Here is a 17,385-nt window from a genome sequence, read left to right as displayed (position 1 = left end):
TTATCCTGCAGCAACTGTGCCTTTCTGATTGGTGTGCAAGAGGGAAGGGAAGGGAAGGGAAGGGAAGGGAAGGGAAGGGAAGGGAAGGGAAGGGAAGGGAAGGGAAGGGAAGGGAAGGGAAGGGAAGGGAAGGGAAGGGAAGGGAAGGGAAGGGAAGGGAAGGGAAGGGAAGGGAAGGGAAGGGAAGGGAAGGGAAGGGAAGGGAAGGGAACTTGTGGAGAAAACGAAGAGTAGCCCCCCTTCCCTCTTGCACTACCAACGAGTGTTTTTTTAACGTTTTTAATGACTAAATGACATCCTCATGACTCACGCTGTGACAGAACCCTCCCCTTCCCCCACCAACTCCAGCACTGAGGGGCACCAACATCAGGCTGTGCCTTGGAGCACAGGGACTGAACACATTAGCAAATGGTTTGGCCCCAAGCGATGTTCTCAATAGTACAGAGGACAAGATCCCATCCCTTCACTGAACATCCTCCTTTACTCTGCAATTCCATCCTGAATAGCAACACAATCCAGTCCAGCCTGAACTTTGTGCTTAGTCTCTTTTCAGGCCACTACTTGAAATGCATAAGGAGTGAGGGAGCCGGGAGGGGGGGGGGGGGGGGCTGCATTTGCGGGCCTGCAGAACACCACTTTCTCCCCGCTGCCATTACACAACGCCCATTTTTACACCGTTGACATAATCATTTGGCAGCACTCTGCAACCTGAACAAACCCCAACGAGTACAAAGCCACACCGAGCCACACCTCCAGTCACAGCGGAACACGAACAGTGCCGGAACGTGAAATCAATACTTCGGGAGGGTCGTTTCAGAAGGGCTGTGACAGACCCAGCCCGATCTCCTGCGCTAAGAGTTCCACCTTAAGGCGGACGCCGCCGTCCCTCAGCCGGGCCCCGCGGGCTGGCGGCGGCCCCGAGCCCGCAGCCAATCCCCGGCCTCCAACGCGGCCCCGGCCCCGCGCTGCCCTGGCCCCGGCCCCGCGCTACAGCGGGCGGCACCGCGGCGAGGGCGGCCCCGGAGGGAGGCCGTGTGGTGAAAGGGCCGGGGATCTGCGCGCTCCTCCTTCCTGCTGGTTTTTTTTTTCTCAGAATTACTGGATTCGGGAATTCAGGCGCTGCAGCTGCTCGGCAGAGCGGAGCACAGGAGGTGCCGTGCATGTGATGCACCCTGGCATAGGGACACAGAGCCCGTCGGCTGTCCTTGCTCCAGAGATGGCCAGTCGTGGTACGGAACACAGCAGCTCCAGAAGCCCCCCCCCCCGCTCCTGTCCTTTTGCACGCTGCCTTCAGTTTACTTCAACCTCAAAACAGATCTGTGCATTGATAGTAAATGCTTTCCTATGGTCTTCTATTCAGGATTCTCTCTTAAGCACAGAAACCAAACTTTAGAAGCCAGGCAACCATTTCTGTACTGCTCGCAGGCTTTAAAAAACAAAAACAAAAAAACAACCCAAAGCTACTGAGCCATTTTGGGAATGGTTTTCAACTAAAAGAGGGGAGGTTCAGATCAGATGGCAGGGGAAAATTGTCGCTGAGAGCGCAGCGAGGTGCTGCAAGAGGCAGGAGAGCTGTGGAACACCTCCAGGCATGGGGTGTGAAAGTTGGGCTGGACAGGCCCTGGGCAGACCGATGAAGCAGCTGATGTAGTGCTTGGCAGCCCTGCCTATGGGATGATCTTTGAGGTCCCTTCCAACCTAAGCCATCTGATGCCACTATATTACTGACCACATCAAATAATCACAAATGCAACCAGCGCAATACCTGTAACGCATTTCCAAAGCTGTGTACAAACCAAACCCGTGAGGCCACAGATACCTTAAGGTGAAACACACTTACTTCTTCTGCCCTCTCTGTTTGCGCGGCACTGAGTTTTGCTTTGGAGTCCTCTCGCAAGCTCCATCGGCGCTGTCGCTGGCGTCGCTCTTGTTTAAAGGCTGGTTCTTCCATGGGATGACGTACCCAGGAGTTGGGCTGAATTGTTTTAAGTCTCCTTGTCCTAACGAGCTTCGTTCACCACAGTAACAAAAGGCGCAGAGTTGTTCGCTGTGGGAGGGAAGATGGTTATTTGGGAGGGGGAAAACAGCAAAAGCTGTTCCATCTCAAGGCACACATTAGGTAACAAAGGTGGGAGAAAACAGGGTAGGGTAGAACAGCATAGGGGAGGATAAACATAATTAAAACCCACCCTTGCTATAAGACCTCAGCATTGCCACCACAAAAAAAGGGAAAGCCTTCTGTGCACAGTGCACATGTGCCACACATGCACCTTCCTGCAAGCACGTAAACAGCTTGCTTATACTGTACACTAGGAGATGAACAAACATAGAAACAACAGAACGGGAACAGTCACAGCCGTGGCTGCAGTCACACAGAGCACGCTATGCACAAATCCAAGAGCCCTCGCTTCACATTTAAAAACAACACCTTGAAGCTCTCCTAGAGGAGATGCCTATTTACAGAACTGTGACCATTAAGCTCTCCCTGTACCACTTGCAATTACGTTTTAGCATGCATAACATAGCAGCAGCACTGAAATGACAGCTCTGACAGCCCTCCTTGTGTCACATCATATGGAATCTTCTGAAAAATATTTCTATAATAAACATATCCACAAACTTAAAATGTGAACTTCTGCAACTAATGCAGTTTGCATTGGTTTCACGGGAGGCCATTTAACACATTTTTATGCTTAAATGAGCAATTCTGTTTTCTTCATATTTACGCCCCGAAGACCCCAAAAAGATGCCTCAGGGAATCAGGCACTTGGCTGGAGGCCTCGTTTTGACTGGATCCCATTTAGATAGATGTAAGCGCATCTGCAAGCTGCAGATTTGGGTTTTGGTCTGTGCTGGCTATGTGGATGGAGAAAGGTAATGTGGGAAGAAGAGGAATTCTTAAAGCTAAGCTCATGAATAATATTTACTGGATTTTGGAAGGAGAATATAGAGTGCCCAGGCCTTTCAGCCAGGTGAGGTATGAGCTGCAATAGAAGAATACAGTAAAAGAGTTGCAACTCAGCACAGAAGACACTGAGAATCCAGGAAAGTCCCCTCCGAGTTGATTTTGCACACTCTGAGCCAGGTCCTTTGCCCTCACCGTACACAACACTAGATAAAGAAGAAGAAAGCAAATACAAGTACATGAACTGCTATTATGGTCCCGGTAACACCAGGCAGAGTCTAATGGAGACAGCAGTGTATCGTGAGTTCTAAGCCCCAGATGAGGCCCTACGCTTTCACTTACACCATGTAGGCAGCACTGCACTTTCTCTAGGGCACACATAGGTACGTTTCATTTACAAGCTGGTTTTCAGGGTGGCATAGCGAGCCATAAGTGATATTTGTATGTCAGTGAGTGTAACCTATCAGATCAGCAAAACCTGACCTGACCTCGCAGGCAGAGTCTGTAAGAGGGTAAGCAAATCTCTTTGGGCTAGCTGAGACTGGAGGGACTTGTGAGGGGACTTAAGGGATTTAAGCCGGCAGCACAATGGCCTATAAATTACACTGGTTACAAACACAAGATTATCCACGGCGGAATAAATAATTATTCACACATCCTGTTCGGACAGACTGTCGCTACTCACTAACAGACTTGAAGGAACGAAGCTCCTGCAGATGAAGCCGTAGCAAATATGCACTGGTGTTAAGACTTAGAAAAGAATACGAAGCAGTTGTTTTGTAAAGCTCTTAACTTTGAAGCCGTAGTACCTTCCAAAGGCACGCGGGGGTAAAGCAGACGTTTCTGGAGGCTGCCTGGATCACAGCTTTCTGCGGGCGGAGAGAAAAGCAGAGCTGGGAGATTCACAGCTCCGCTGTGGAGCGGTGCGGACAGCTGTGCTGCTGTCAGGAATCAGATGGTTTGTGCTGCTGCTGCTCCAGCAAAGCTGTGGATGTGGCTGAAGGAAGCACTCCCAGCAAGGAGGGGGGCTGGGGAATCCTTGGTAAAGGCTCATGAATGCACGAGTAAAAGAAAGGGGAAGCGGAACGTGGTCAGACAGCTGCCAAGGGGCTGAGAAAGGAGGGGGAAGGGATTATCGAAGTCACACACACACACACAAAAAGGTTCTGATGCTTTCAAGGGAGAAGGAACAGAACTGCATCGAGCACCCAGAGAGAGCAGCAAACAGAGCCAGCGTGCTCCCAGCCCAGCAAAAAGCAACAGTGCTCCGCTCCTTGCCACGCTGTTGCTCTGTCACGCATTACAAAGTGGCCAGTTCCCCCGCGTGAGCCTTTTAGGTGTAAGTGCTCAGTAAATATTTTAAGTTCTGTCTGTATGGGCAGAAGGTAGAGTTTTTTATTCCTATCATCTGAGGATAGCAGAAAGTACTTACAAATCTACTTTCCATATGTCAATATGCAATTAGAGGATCTAAATCTGTGGTGCAAGAAGAGCTCTCATATTGAAGATAACAAAATTGAGATACTGGCAACTCTTAAGATCAAACTTGAGATCTGTTATCATAATTAGCATATTTTCAGAACAGCCTAATTCAAAATGGGCTAACAAGCAAGAGATGGTGTGTTACATATCTTTTTATAAGCTTCTGGGGGAAAAAAAGAAGCTTAAGCTCACCAGGACTGCACTGAAGACACACTGATGAAGCTCCAAAGGAAAAGTTAAATCCATCATTATTGTTAACTTCAATGCAACTCTTCAATCTTCCCAGAACAGATGCTACCTTACACACATAAAGTTTAAACTTCCACAGGCGGTTCGTTGCCAGGAATTGCTGGCAGCTCACCTCACCCTGAAGGACTTCATACATTTGTATGCCCACAAATCTTAATACGTGATGCAAAGAGAAACATTTTCAGAACAAAAACAGACACGCAGCTGGGATTTGGAGATGCAGTAAAAGGCCACGAGGTTAACACCAGAGCTGACACCTGCTCCCACCAAGCCTTGAGAGGAAGTCCAGCCTTCCTGAGAAGCCTAAAGATGCCCCATCTGACAAAACCACGTAGATCCCAGCACTCTGCTGCAGCCATCGTCTCCTTCAGGCCTCTTCCACCAGCAGAACTACTCAGCCCCCTGACAAGAATCTCAGATGCTACAGTCCTCCACAGTCCACATCCCAGCAAAAAAAAAGAAAATGCCCTACAGACAGTTAACCCTGGAGAAAAGGAGAACAGTCGCCATTTACTTAAGCGATGACATATAGTCATTTAGGACTCATCCTAAAATACAAACTTTCCTGTTCAAAGGACTTTGTTTCGACACAGCGTTGGGCAACCGGTTGCACAATATTAAATTGTAACCAGAGAGGGAGAAACATCTTCTGTCTGGCTTGCAAATATTCCATTAGGGAATTAAGGTAAAACCGATGGTCCCCGAAACTTTGTTAACAAAACTAAGGCTGACCATCAGACTTACCAACACTTGAAGAGCACTGAGTGCCACTACAATTACATCCCCAAGAGCAAGCAGAAGCCCCTACGAGATCCTTCTGAGTAGGCAAATGGCACTGGGGTATATCCTGTGTCAGCCAAGGCTCTGTGATTCTGATTATTAAGAACAGAGGTTGTCACTGCTTTTGACATAGGAAAACCCAGGGTGTGGCAATTCTGCTATGGTCTGCTAGACATAACTACAGCCTTCACGTGATGGCCACTAACACCACCTTCACAGGTGATCATTGCGGCTGTTTACTACAACGACTGCATTAAAGTTTTTCAATTAAGAACTAAAAAGAAAGCAAAGAGCATGGCCTCTTACAGAGGGTATCATTTGATTTTTGCCACGAGTTTCCTTTTAAATGTATTCTGTAATCATCTTTGAGACTGCCCCGGAATGCCTTTGGGATGCCTTTTTCACACACACCTTAGCATTCCTGAAAGGTGAAGTGAGAAGACTTACACCTACTTCGCCTGGTATAAGCAAAGATGTTACAGATTGAAAATGCTTTAGTGTGCATTTTTCACCATTACAAACAAGCTCAACACAGTGAAATTGAATACTTGGGAGCAGAACAGAACTTATCATGGAATGGTTTGGGTTGGACTCGATGACCTTTAAAGTCCCTTCCAACTCCCCTGCAAGGAGCAGGGAGTGGACAGCTAGAACAGAGCAATGTGTACAGTTTATCAAAGCAGACTGATGAGAACTGGCCTTGAGAATTAGTTTCCCAGCTAACCCTGCTAGTTGTTTTACCATATGTTAAAAGGCAAAATTAAACACTACGGGGGATCTACTATTTACTTAGCCGTGCCAAGTTGTGATAATGCACTCTCTGCCTTCACCCTCATTTTATGCTGCATTGTTTACAGAGTACATTGCTTTTCTCCTTAGTGAAGACGCAGCACTGTATCACTTCTGATTCAAATCAAGACCTGCAAGCTGCATTTCAACAGAAAAGAGATTCCTGACTTCAAATGATGCCAGTGGTCTGCATCAGTGTGTGCTCTAATACGTGAGATACTCACAGAGCTGAAGTTATTACAGCACTTTGGGAAGCGTGGAATATTGCCTTTTCATCTTCTCAATGTCGTGTCGGCATCTGAGCTTTGATAATAAAGAAGTTTGAAGGAAAACTACCAATGCAAACTTTGGAGCAATCTCATTACAAGAGACTACATCTCATTATACCCTCATCCCAATGACTTCCCATTGATAGAGCGTCGGCAACCCAACACATCGCCCTGTTGAATTAATGATATTGAGGCCTGAGAAACATGAAAAAGTCCCAGATAGAGATGTTGCAGAGATGCAGAATTTCTCAGATGTGAGCTATATTTAAATGTTTTACATGCAATGTTCTCCTTCCAAAAGGAAACTGAATCACAAGACAACTTGAAATTTGGAATTCATTTGACACTCTATACAGAGGCGGTTTTGAAAGCGGCATTTAACTAGGCAGTACAAAAAGAAGGGTGGGGGCAGTTTGTACGAACTTCACAACTTCCAGTGAAGGATTTTCAAACTTCTGAGTTTGCACGAAGCAATTAAACAACATTAGACAGTAATTGCTTTCCAATTTCTTCCAACTGGCACAGTTGGAGTTCTGCAGCCATATAATCTACTTAATGATACTCTTGCAATTTGAAAGAAAACATTACCCCCCTCCAGCATTACCAGCAAAACAACGCTTCTTTTCCCCGAGTTTTTAAGATTTAAAAAGTACAAATATGTACCACACGTGCCAGCTTTAATCTAAACAAATGTTTAAAGATCAATTAGAACTTCACATGCCATAAATACAGGGGGAGTTATCAACATGCCAGTGCTAACTTAAGTGAACGCTGCTCTGCTCCATGGCCAAAATCTTTCTTCTGTGTCCAGCTGAACTGACTCTTGGTCTGGAACAAAAGGTCCCACATAGAATACAGCTGTCAGCAGACCATAGAGGTGGCACTTCATCACTGCTTTGAGAGGTGTTTTGTGAGTGATAAACACCTCCCTCCTAAAAAAGAAGCAACGTGGTCTGTATCTTCACCGCGCCTTCGCACCCAGGAAGTATTATCTGTTCAACACAGATTCCCTCTTCTGGCAAATCAATATATGTCATGCCAGAAATGCACTGCCCTTGCAGAGGTGGCAGCACCTTTTAGGAGGTTTCTCATAGGCAGCTTTGTATGAACGTTAAAAAACATTGCCTGAAAAATGCTGATTTAATACATACTAAGTTGGCTTTTTTTTCCAGAAAGTGCCATCAGAATTGCTCGGTCACATGAGGGAGCAGCAAAGTGTGCTGTGCTGCATAATTCAAGCCTCACATCTACGGACACTTGCTTACAGCAGACATGAAATACAGCAGCGGGGCTATTCAGTCAGAAGGGCGCTGGGTCAGGTTAAAGGTCCATCCACCCAGAATGGCTAGCGTTGGAAATACGATAAGCAGATACATGACTGGTATTAAAGAACGCAGCAAACAGCTGATACTTTCCATGCCCCCAAGTATTTTCAGTTCAGAGCTTTCTACTCCTGAGTATTCAGTAATTCTCAGTTTCACTTCTGTGAACTTGCCAAGCTTGCCCTTCAATTCACATCATTTTATTACTATTTTTTTTTAATCCACAACATCCTTTGGCAAGGATTTCCATGCCACCCCTGACAACTGCCTGCTGTGTAAAGAATCACCTCCCTTCATCCTGCGTCCGGCCCTGAGAGTTTCATTTGACAAATCCTCAGTTCCCTGTATGAAGCAGTCAATACACAGCCACCCTCCTGAGGCCACCTACCATTCCATAAGCCTGTTCTCCTCCTCCTCCAGTCTCTTTTACAGATGGAAAGGTGCTCATTCACCTGCTTCGCATATGGAGGTTACTCCTTACATCTGATCAACCTTTTTGATGCTGTGACACTCCTCCAGTTTTCCATATTCCTTTTCGGAGGTACAGATACGCTTCCTGTAGCCCTACCAAAGTTAACCCAGACTTCTATTTCTGAATGTTTCTGATCTCACCAAGGAGACCACACGTGCTCACACAAAGCTTTGGCACGTCAAAGCTGCAAGCTCAGAAACTCTCAGCACTAAGCACGCCCCAGTCTCACAGCATCTCTCAGACTCCAGATGCACCATCCTTTCCCCGTGTATGCATAAAGCTTCTGGCAAAGGTTAGAAATGCTCACAGGGACCATCTCAGCCACAAAAGCTTATGGCTGCTCTGAATCCAGATTTTGCCATTTAAATTGCCTGTATTTGCAGTCAACCCTCTGGATGCTGCCATGAAGAGCAGCACAGATACAAAGAGGAGAAACTCAGCTGGAATGCACAGCAGTGGAGCAGGAGGGAAGAGGAAACTACAGCTTAAGATTTGAACTGGACACGAAGGGAGGCACGATGAATGAAGGGGCAGGGTGAGACTGAACACGTACTGTGGGAGGGACATGGAAGGTGATGGGGAAACAGGACAATCATAGAATGGTGTGGGTTGGAAGAGACCTCAAGGATCATGAAGCTCACACCCTCTGCCACAGGCAAAGCCGCCAGGCTCCACATTTAATACTAGTCTAGGCTGCCCAGGGCCCCATCCAACCTGGCCTTGAACACCTCCAGGGATGGGGCATCCACAGCCTCTATGGGCAGCCAGTGCCAGCAGCTCACCACTCTCACTGTGAAGAACTTCCCACTGACATCCAACCTCAGTCTTTCCTCCTTCAACTTAAAAACCACTTCCCTTTGTAATAGCACAATAGCACAAATCATACAGAAGCCAAAGGAAGCAGGAAGAGAGCAAGGAAAACAAATATGAAAATGGAGGAACATGTGAGAAGAAATGTCACGTCACAAACAGAAGTGGCAATAAGGGAAATGCAGATCAGTTGAGAAGCCAAGAAAGAATGCGCTAAAGCAGACTGTACCCAAACTGATGAGCAGAAAGTAGGGTTAGAAATGTAAAGAGAATGGGAATACGGTGATGAATCATCATTATGAAAAGCAGTCTAACAAATAATGCTGGAGGGGGAAAAAATAACAGACAAGTTGATCATTTGGAAGAAATGAGAGCGGACACTGCATGCACTGAACACTGGAACTGAACTGGATGCCGGCCTCCTACCACCATTTGTGGCCAAAATGTAGCCATGTAATCCTCAGACAAAGCAGGCATCCCATCCGCTTCTTCGCTTGGTCTGCATGAGGCTGCCTACCAGGTACGGCTGTCGGTACTTCAGCATGGTCTGACAGACTGCCAGCCATGGCATCCAGCTCACGGGATGCTGCTGTCTACCTGCCATCTCTCAGAGGGGAGAAAATCTGTCCAAACAGTGAACAGATCTGGCCTGCCAGAGGTAGGCTGGCTGCCCACAAGCAGCAGGACAGCTGTACATAAACAACAGGGCAGAACCAGGTGGAGAGAGGCAGCTTAGCAGCCCGGCTGAGACAGAATAACTGCCGAGGAGCCTTTGTCTGTGAGAGGTAAAGTGTGACAGAAAGCGGGGCTGCAGAGAGCTGGGGAACCTGCTCACAGAGCACAGGAGGCATTTCGGAATACTGTTTCAGTGGTTGGATCATCTCTACATAGACGGACTGTGGAGAACCGTGCAACTTAAAGGCATGGTTACGCACGCCAACCAGGCAAAAGTTCCACACAACAGCATTAAAAACATTAAGGCCACAGTGTCAATTGTGCAACTCAAGTATAAGGCAGGATTAAAGCTACATGTGAAACCTCTCTCTGTGCAATGCCCACTTTGTGCTTCAGGTGGACCACTTGGAGAGAAAACAAAACAAGGAGCAGAATCGGAGCTCAGGAAAACGTGATCTACAAAGAAAATAGGAAAGAAAGTTGGGATTACTGTTATAACGTGCTGGGTAAATAACAGCCTTTTGCAGCAATGAAGGAAGTAGTCTGTCTTTCATTATCCCTGGCAGATGGTACAAGAAGTAATGGGATAAACCCAGAAAGAAGAAAATCTCAGTTAGACCTTACAAAAATCTTTTTAACAGTAAAAACACTGGAAGATACTGCTTGGGGAAGAGCTGGAAGGATTATTACTGGGAGGATATTTAAGAGCAATTTACATCAAGTTCTGTTTAGAATGACAGCTGTAGTTACCTGCCTTGATGACTAGATGACTTCTAAAGGCCCCTTTCAGCCCTGCGAATGTGAGACAGAACTGCTTGAACAACCATCAGCCTCAAAGCAAAACCTCACAACGATTTCAAGTGCGTTGACTTCAGTCGCCCTGTTTCATTCACTGGGTCCACTCTGCACACAGAATTCTTACAGAGAAGCATTCAAGTCAAACTCCAAACCATGTAAGAGCACGAGTGCACGAAGGAAAGCGATTGGTGCTTCAAAATTAGTCTTAACGCTGGTATCCCCTAAAGTAAGTGCTTGACTTTGCAACTTAAACAAATCTTCAACATATTTGATATTAAATCTTTTATCTACCTCCTAAAGAGATCTAGCTTCTCCCGCCATGGCTGCAGTGCTGTTCTATCTGGATTATCTAATCTATATGCCACTCCGCAATTTCTTTTTCCACTGAGTGCTGCAAGTTTTGTAACGCTCTTTCCTTGGAGATTAAAAAAGAAAGAAAAAGATAAGGAACGAAGATAACGAAGTTCACTGCTGCTTTTTCGCCACACATTATCTTTGTTCACACAATCAACAGATGCTCATCAACCCCTTCTTTCTGATGGAAGAAAGCACCCCATCTCTCCATCTCCAGCCTCCGTATCTGATCTTAGCAGCAGCAACACAATGAAAATGCTGTGGTTTGACCAACTGCAAAGAGAAGGAGGAAAGCAGAAAGGGAGATTGGCAAAATCAGGAATGCTCTATGAAAATCTCAGCTTCTGCCTGGTGATGTTAGGACTGTTCTTCCTTCGTAGTTCCAGCAAAAGGACAAGTTGTTGGAAAATGAAATGAATCAGAAAGTGTTTTGTTCTCCTCAGAAACTGTGCTTCCAGGTCATTCTTGTTAGCTTTCGATGCTTTCAATGTGGGAAATAGAGGAGGAAAGTAGAAGTGGGCTTTGCTGCAAGTCCCAGCCAGCTCCTGGCCATACTCCCTCTGCTCCTGCAGGCAGCACAGGCAGGGCACAGCCTCCTTCCCAAGGGTCTGGATTGCACTCAGCCCTAAGTCCTCGGCTTCACACAGGGCTTATGAAAAGAATACGGGAACAACCCAAGGAAAAGGCTCCAAGCCCCATGGCACTCCTGATATATAAGTGCTGGCAGCACTATTTCCACCGCTGCCAGGCTCGATAGTTTATCTTCTTTTGACGCTGCTGCCCCTCCCCACTTGCAGTCAATAATTCACTCATTGCTTCTCAGCACACACACACACACACACCCCTCACCCTTTGCCGCCTGCCCTACCCCTATGGCTCACATGCTATTTATCTCAACCACTTCAGCACGTTGCCTTCTGAGCAGCTCTCCTCAACCCATTGTTCAACCCCCACCCAAAAGCCCAGCCACAGAGAACAGCTCTCTCGGAGTCCCACGCACACACAGCCCACTCTACACAAGGCAGAAAGGTTCCAAAACTGGAGGCCTTTTCCATCTCCTGTCTTTTGGATATTCTTATTTAGCCTTAGGGAGGATCAGGAGAGTGATACCACATTAGGCAAACTCTGAGGAATTTTTCAGCTTCTGAATATCCCATCCTGGTTCTGATGCATCCTACTATCTTAAGTTCTCTATTTTAGTACAGCAAGATATATATTTAAAAGGCTTTGTTTTATGCCCCACGTCCTACACTTCCCTAACACCTTTCTTTGTCTTCACTATCAAAGAGAAAAGAATGTTCAGTCAGAGGGCAGTGAGGCACTGGCACTGCAGCCCAGGGAGCTGTGGGTGCCCCATCCCTGCAGGTGCTCAGGGCTGGACTGGATGGGGCCCTGAGCCCTGATCTGGCTCTGCCCACAGCAGGGGGTTGGAACTGGGTGATCTTTGAGTCCCTTCCAACCCAAAGCATTCTATGATGCTATGTAAAAGCGATGTACTGCCTACTGCTGGTTCTCTTCTGTGTTTTGGCAAATGTATTCACTGTCTGTTAAAAAATATTCCCATAACTCTCACATACCTAAGCTTATATCTTAATTTATGCACGTTTCCACTGGATTAAGTTAATCACACTCTAAATGAAATAGAAAAAGCTTATACTAAAGGAGGTGAAGCTGGTGAGAATGTCTGATATGAAAAGCAACTTCTAAACCGTCTTCCCAAGTTAGAGATTTCAGATCTTTATGGAGTCCTACTTTATGCTGAATCTCCATGTATTTCCTCCCACCATTATGCAAGAGAACCAGCAGTCATCGCTGTGTGTGTTACATCACACGTTGCATTTTTGTCCTAAGAAAACAGAATCAAGCCACTCAGCATCCAGGCCTTCCAACCTGCGAGTCACAGTGCCTGCATCAACACCGTAATACAAATGACTGATGAAGGAGCTGCGGCTCAGAAGAGGCATTCTGCTGGTAGCTTTCAAGACACAGTGCCAATAAAACCCGGTGTTGTACTTTTTCCCACTGTTATGAAGATATCAACTATTCCTGCAACTAACATGACACCAATTCGACATCCCAATCCTGACCCGACTTTGGGCAGAGAAACCTCAGGCTCCCCGTTACTGTTGTACAACTTTTTAATACATTCCCTTCAAAACCATCAGAGATGGGGTATGACCATTGTTATTATAACCTAATAGCATTTAACTTTTTAATGCTTTGATCAGCCAAAGCAATAGGTCCACAATATCCTTTCAGCACTAATCAACCTCAGCACTGCCAGCTGGCAGAACAAATAGGTTGAGAACAAATAAGGGCTGGTACAGAGCTATGCTGGGCCTTTTTTTTTTGTATTTGGCTGACTGTCGTCCAGCTTTTAAGACAAAGTTTATGGGTAAGGAAAGTGCTGGAATCAACTATTGACAATAACAGCCAGAAAGCAACCTTGACAAGAACAGAGAGCGGATGGAACGGCATTCAGAACAATTTCTGCAAAGGATCCAGAACAGGATGAAATGAAGAATAAGAACAGCTGTTCAGTTCAAGTCGCTCTACTTACTGACCACAACTTAGTATTAGCTTAGGAAGATGCCAGTAAAAGCAGAGTTATTTGTGTATTTCCTTCAGGTACACACACCAGGTCTATGTAAGCAGAACTCTCTGTAAGGAGGGAAGCACCTGCTGGAACCTAACGAGTTTGCAGGCATGTAAAATATGAAAGTAATACATGCAGAAAAGGAATTAATTTCTTGTGCATGGGAAACGTGTTGTGTGTCTGACAAGGAGGAATTAAAATGCCTACAGTATTGTCTCCGAGTCTGTCAAAACAGAAACACACCTGTAACTAACTGCTAACAGACGTAACAAAGCGCAGCAGAAGAGGACGCTCACAGCAGCTCTCATACTCTGATACTGCTTCAACACTGATCACAGGCAGCATGGTTTAGTTCTCCCCAAATAATATCATTAATTCTAGCTAATACTTTCACTGATTTGGGAGCAGTCTATATTCATAGAGTCACAGAATGGCCTGGGTTGAAAAGGACCACAGTGCTCATCTGGTTTCAACCCCCTGCTACGTGCAGGGTCGCCAACCAGCAGACCAGGCTGCCCAGAGCCACATCCAGCCTGGCCTTGAATGCCTGCAGGGATGGGGCATCCACAGCCTCTTTGGGCAACATGTTCCAGTGCATCACCACCCTCTGGGTGAAAAACTTCCTCCTCACATCTAACCTAAACCTCCTACATTGACAAAACCTGGGGGGGAAAAGAAATATCAGAAATAATGATTTTCCAGTATTACAAATTCTTAAATAAGGAAAAACACGTCGGAACTGACAAGATGCATATATATAAACAACTGCTTTGTTGCTCCTGAATACACAGAAATACAACCTGAAAGTTCAGAAATACTTTTATGTGGATTTCATTTACTTTTATGTGGATCTCTCAGGAGGAATCCTCCAGTAATCACAGTGCATCTCAATCTCACTTCCATCTGCTTGAATTCAAACAGCCAATATGCTGCAATTCGAGAGTTTACTCATATAATCTGAGGACAATATTTAAGAAGTGTGCTTTTCACCTCAATCTCCCCGTACACTAATTAAGCCATTGGTCTGAGATACAGCAGCTGCCAGCACAGGCTGTTATTACCGATGCTTCAGAGCACCAGGAGTGTGCCCTGAGCCTGTGCTCCCAGCACTCTGCGCCCCATTCCTCAGCTCCACAACCCATCTCTTCACCCACTCACCTGGTTTTAGCTTCGACACCAATGGAGGCAGTGGAGCTGGCAGACTCCTCAGACACTGAGCGCTGAAGGACTGGTGTTAGCTGCTTGGTGCTGTCCACTTCCACCTGGGCATCCTCTTCTGCAGATTGCTCTTTGACTTCTGTTTGAAAAATGCACATAATGATTATTTATTTCGACTACTAAAACCAGACCTGCAAGCAGGCGATGCAAGTATCTGTTAATAGACAAATTAACTCCTATATCATCAAACGCAACAAAACAGATGTGAGAAAAAACCATCTTTATGCACCTAACTAAAACATGACACTGGATGCTTGTGAAGTTGTTTACATAACACAGCGTATGATGGTGAGTGGAAATATGGATGGAGAGAATCATGGAATCAGAGAATGCTCTGGCTGGGAGGGATCCATCTAGATCCAACCCCTGCCATGGGGCTGGCTGCCCTCCTCCCTTCCCCCCCAGCTCAGGCTGCCCAAGATCCCATCCAGCCTGAGCACCTCTGGGATGGGGCAACCCACAGCAATGCCAGTGCCTCACCTCCCTCTGAATAAAGCATCTCCTAACACTGAACCTGAGCATCTCCACTCTCAGTTTAAAACCATTCCCTCCAATTCCTATTAATATCAGGCTGCAATAGAAGAATCTGCGACAAAGGTAGGCATGCCAAAAAAAAAAGCTGCTACAAGCTTTCATCTTTTAAATAAGAACAATAAAAGAGGAAAATCTTTAGAACATAAAATTGCAACTTTAGGAGAGCATATCTCAGTCTGCAATACTGAAATCATACACCCACCAGAGCAGATCAAGAAGGGGAAATCTTTCATACAGAGAGACTGAAGGAAAATTATTCCTTAACCTGGAGTGAACTCATTTAGGGAGGCACTGCATGATGTTTAAAGGCATCCAAAAAATACTTCAGATAACCACAATACTGAGGATAAAGAATAAGATCTTCCTGTACAGGACTGGGTGTGCCAGATATCCGAGCTGGTGTAAGCTGGAATTGCTTCATTTATTTCAGTGAAGCTACCCAGTAACATACATCTGAGATGCTTCTGGACATGTGGAACACTCCAAAAGGACTGCCTGTCACAGGGCCATATGGTTCACTTGAAAAGCAGCCCACCAACCTGTCCTGAGGAAAAGGAAAAATAAGCAAAAGAGAGTTTGACAGACGTTTGACGCTAAATAAATGCCCAGCTGGGAATACATTCCTTGTAATAGTAAACAGCCCCATTCAAAAACATCAACAAAACAAACGAAAATCCCACGCAAACAAAAAACGTCTCCGTCTGAACGAACAACCCCTACAACCATTCTGTGTCCTATAGAGTTCATGATGACCCGTAAGGTTCTGCACCCCTACAACCAAAGCCCTTCACACAGCCTAGCACCACCAAAGGTTGTAGCCTGGCTGTGTTGCCAGCACCAGCACTTCATCCATTAATTTCACCTAGTTAAGCTCTGAGAAAGGAACTTTGCTGTGCTTTGCACATTCAAGTAAGCAAAAATCATTTACTGTTCACCATCTTTCATCCCATTACATCAGAAAGGCAAAGTTCAGGAGCGTTAAGTCATTCTCAAGAACTCCAGACAGATTGTTTCCCTACTCGCTCCATGTGCTCACACCCGTATGGTGCCTTCCTCCTGCTGTTTGCTGCTCCAGCAAAGAAGGGCCCTAAATTATACTAAAAGAGATGAAGAGCATCTCGAGTGCTGCCTCTGTAATAACCAACCTGTGTCTCAATGCGCGCTGCTTGAAGAGCGAAAATGTGGTGCTCACTGAACTGAATGAGAATGCTTCTGTTAGTTGTGTGTGCCACACTTGATCTTTGTGAAAGCCTTCCAATGGAAGATTAGGGAAGAACAGACTTAAAAAGCATCATGAGCCAAACTCCTAGGACACGCAGGTCCAGCACTGGCATGGGAAAGGTGCTGCTGATATCCTTATCGCTACTTCGGAGATGTTCCTTCAGCATCTGGCCTGAGACATCATCTGCTTTTCAGTCTATCTAATGAGCACCCATCAGATTTGGGTAAGGCATCCACCTCTGAAGGTTCTGGGAATGAAGGAACCATGAATAATTATTGAATTATTATATATGAATTTCATTTGCAGACTCATATAGAAAGCTTTATTTTGCATCCCGTTTTCATGACTGCTTCTGTCAAACTTAAGGTCTTGCCCAAGTGCAGTGAGTTGAGGGGGCTGAGAGTTGAAAAAACTCATTATGCAATTCCCAACTGTTTGTGAGTTTATTTCCTCAACAATTATTTTTCATCTTCTTTCTAGAGGAAAACGCAGTGAATACTCAAAGACAATAACTAACAGCATATACCATTCTCAATAGATTACTAATAGTGGGTCGCCCGTATTTTCTAATACGAGCTGGTATCCTGACTTGCACTGCTTATAGGCAGTGATACAACAGTGATACAACACAGGGAAGGTTCCTGAAGCTGGCTTTTGTGAGCCCACCTGTGGCACTGGTTCCCTTCAAGACTATCACCTGAATGCCAGTGGGAAAGAAGAGTCTGGTAATGGCTGAAATGTCATTACATGGCCACAGTTTTCTTTGGGGATGTGGTGAAGCAACAGTGATGAAGCAACACTGACCAGAGTCTAAACTGCCCCTTTTCTGTTTCCTAGTAATCACAAGATGCGATTCTTTAGGTCACTTGGGTAAACCCACAGCAAGATAAGATGTGTGTGCAGACTCTGC

At 45.8% G+C, this 17,385-nt stretch overlaps 1 protein-coding gene across 10 annotated transcripts in view; it reads right to left on the bottom strand.

The window, feature by feature from the left end:
- Nucleotides 1–17,385, bottom strand: part of KMT2C (lysine methyltransferase 2C) — a 176,912-nt gene that overhangs the window by 107,469 nt on the left and 52,058 nt on the right. For all 10 annotated transcript variants that reach the window (XM_072327392.1, XM_072327391.1, XM_072327396.1 and 7 more), the window contains 2 exons: nt 14,660–14,798; nt 1,841–2,047 (listed from right to left, as the gene is read on the bottom strand). In XM_072327392.1, coding sequence (XP_072183493.1) covers nt 1,841–2,047; nt 14,660–14,798 — 346 coding nt within the window. The remainder of the gene's footprint in view (nt 1–1,840; nt 2,048–14,659; nt 14,799–17,385) is intronic.

This window comes from Excalfactoria chinensis, chromosome 2, assembly GCF_039878825.1.
Source record: "Excalfactoria chinensis isolate bCotChi1 chromosome 2, bCotChi1.hap2, whole genome shotgun sequence".
NCBI lineage: Eukaryota > Metazoa > Chordata > Aves > Galliformes > Phasianidae > Excalfactoria > Excalfactoria chinensis.
The sequence above is the reverse complement of the archived record's forward strand: the minus strand, read 5'-3'. Positions and strand labels throughout refer to the sequence as shown.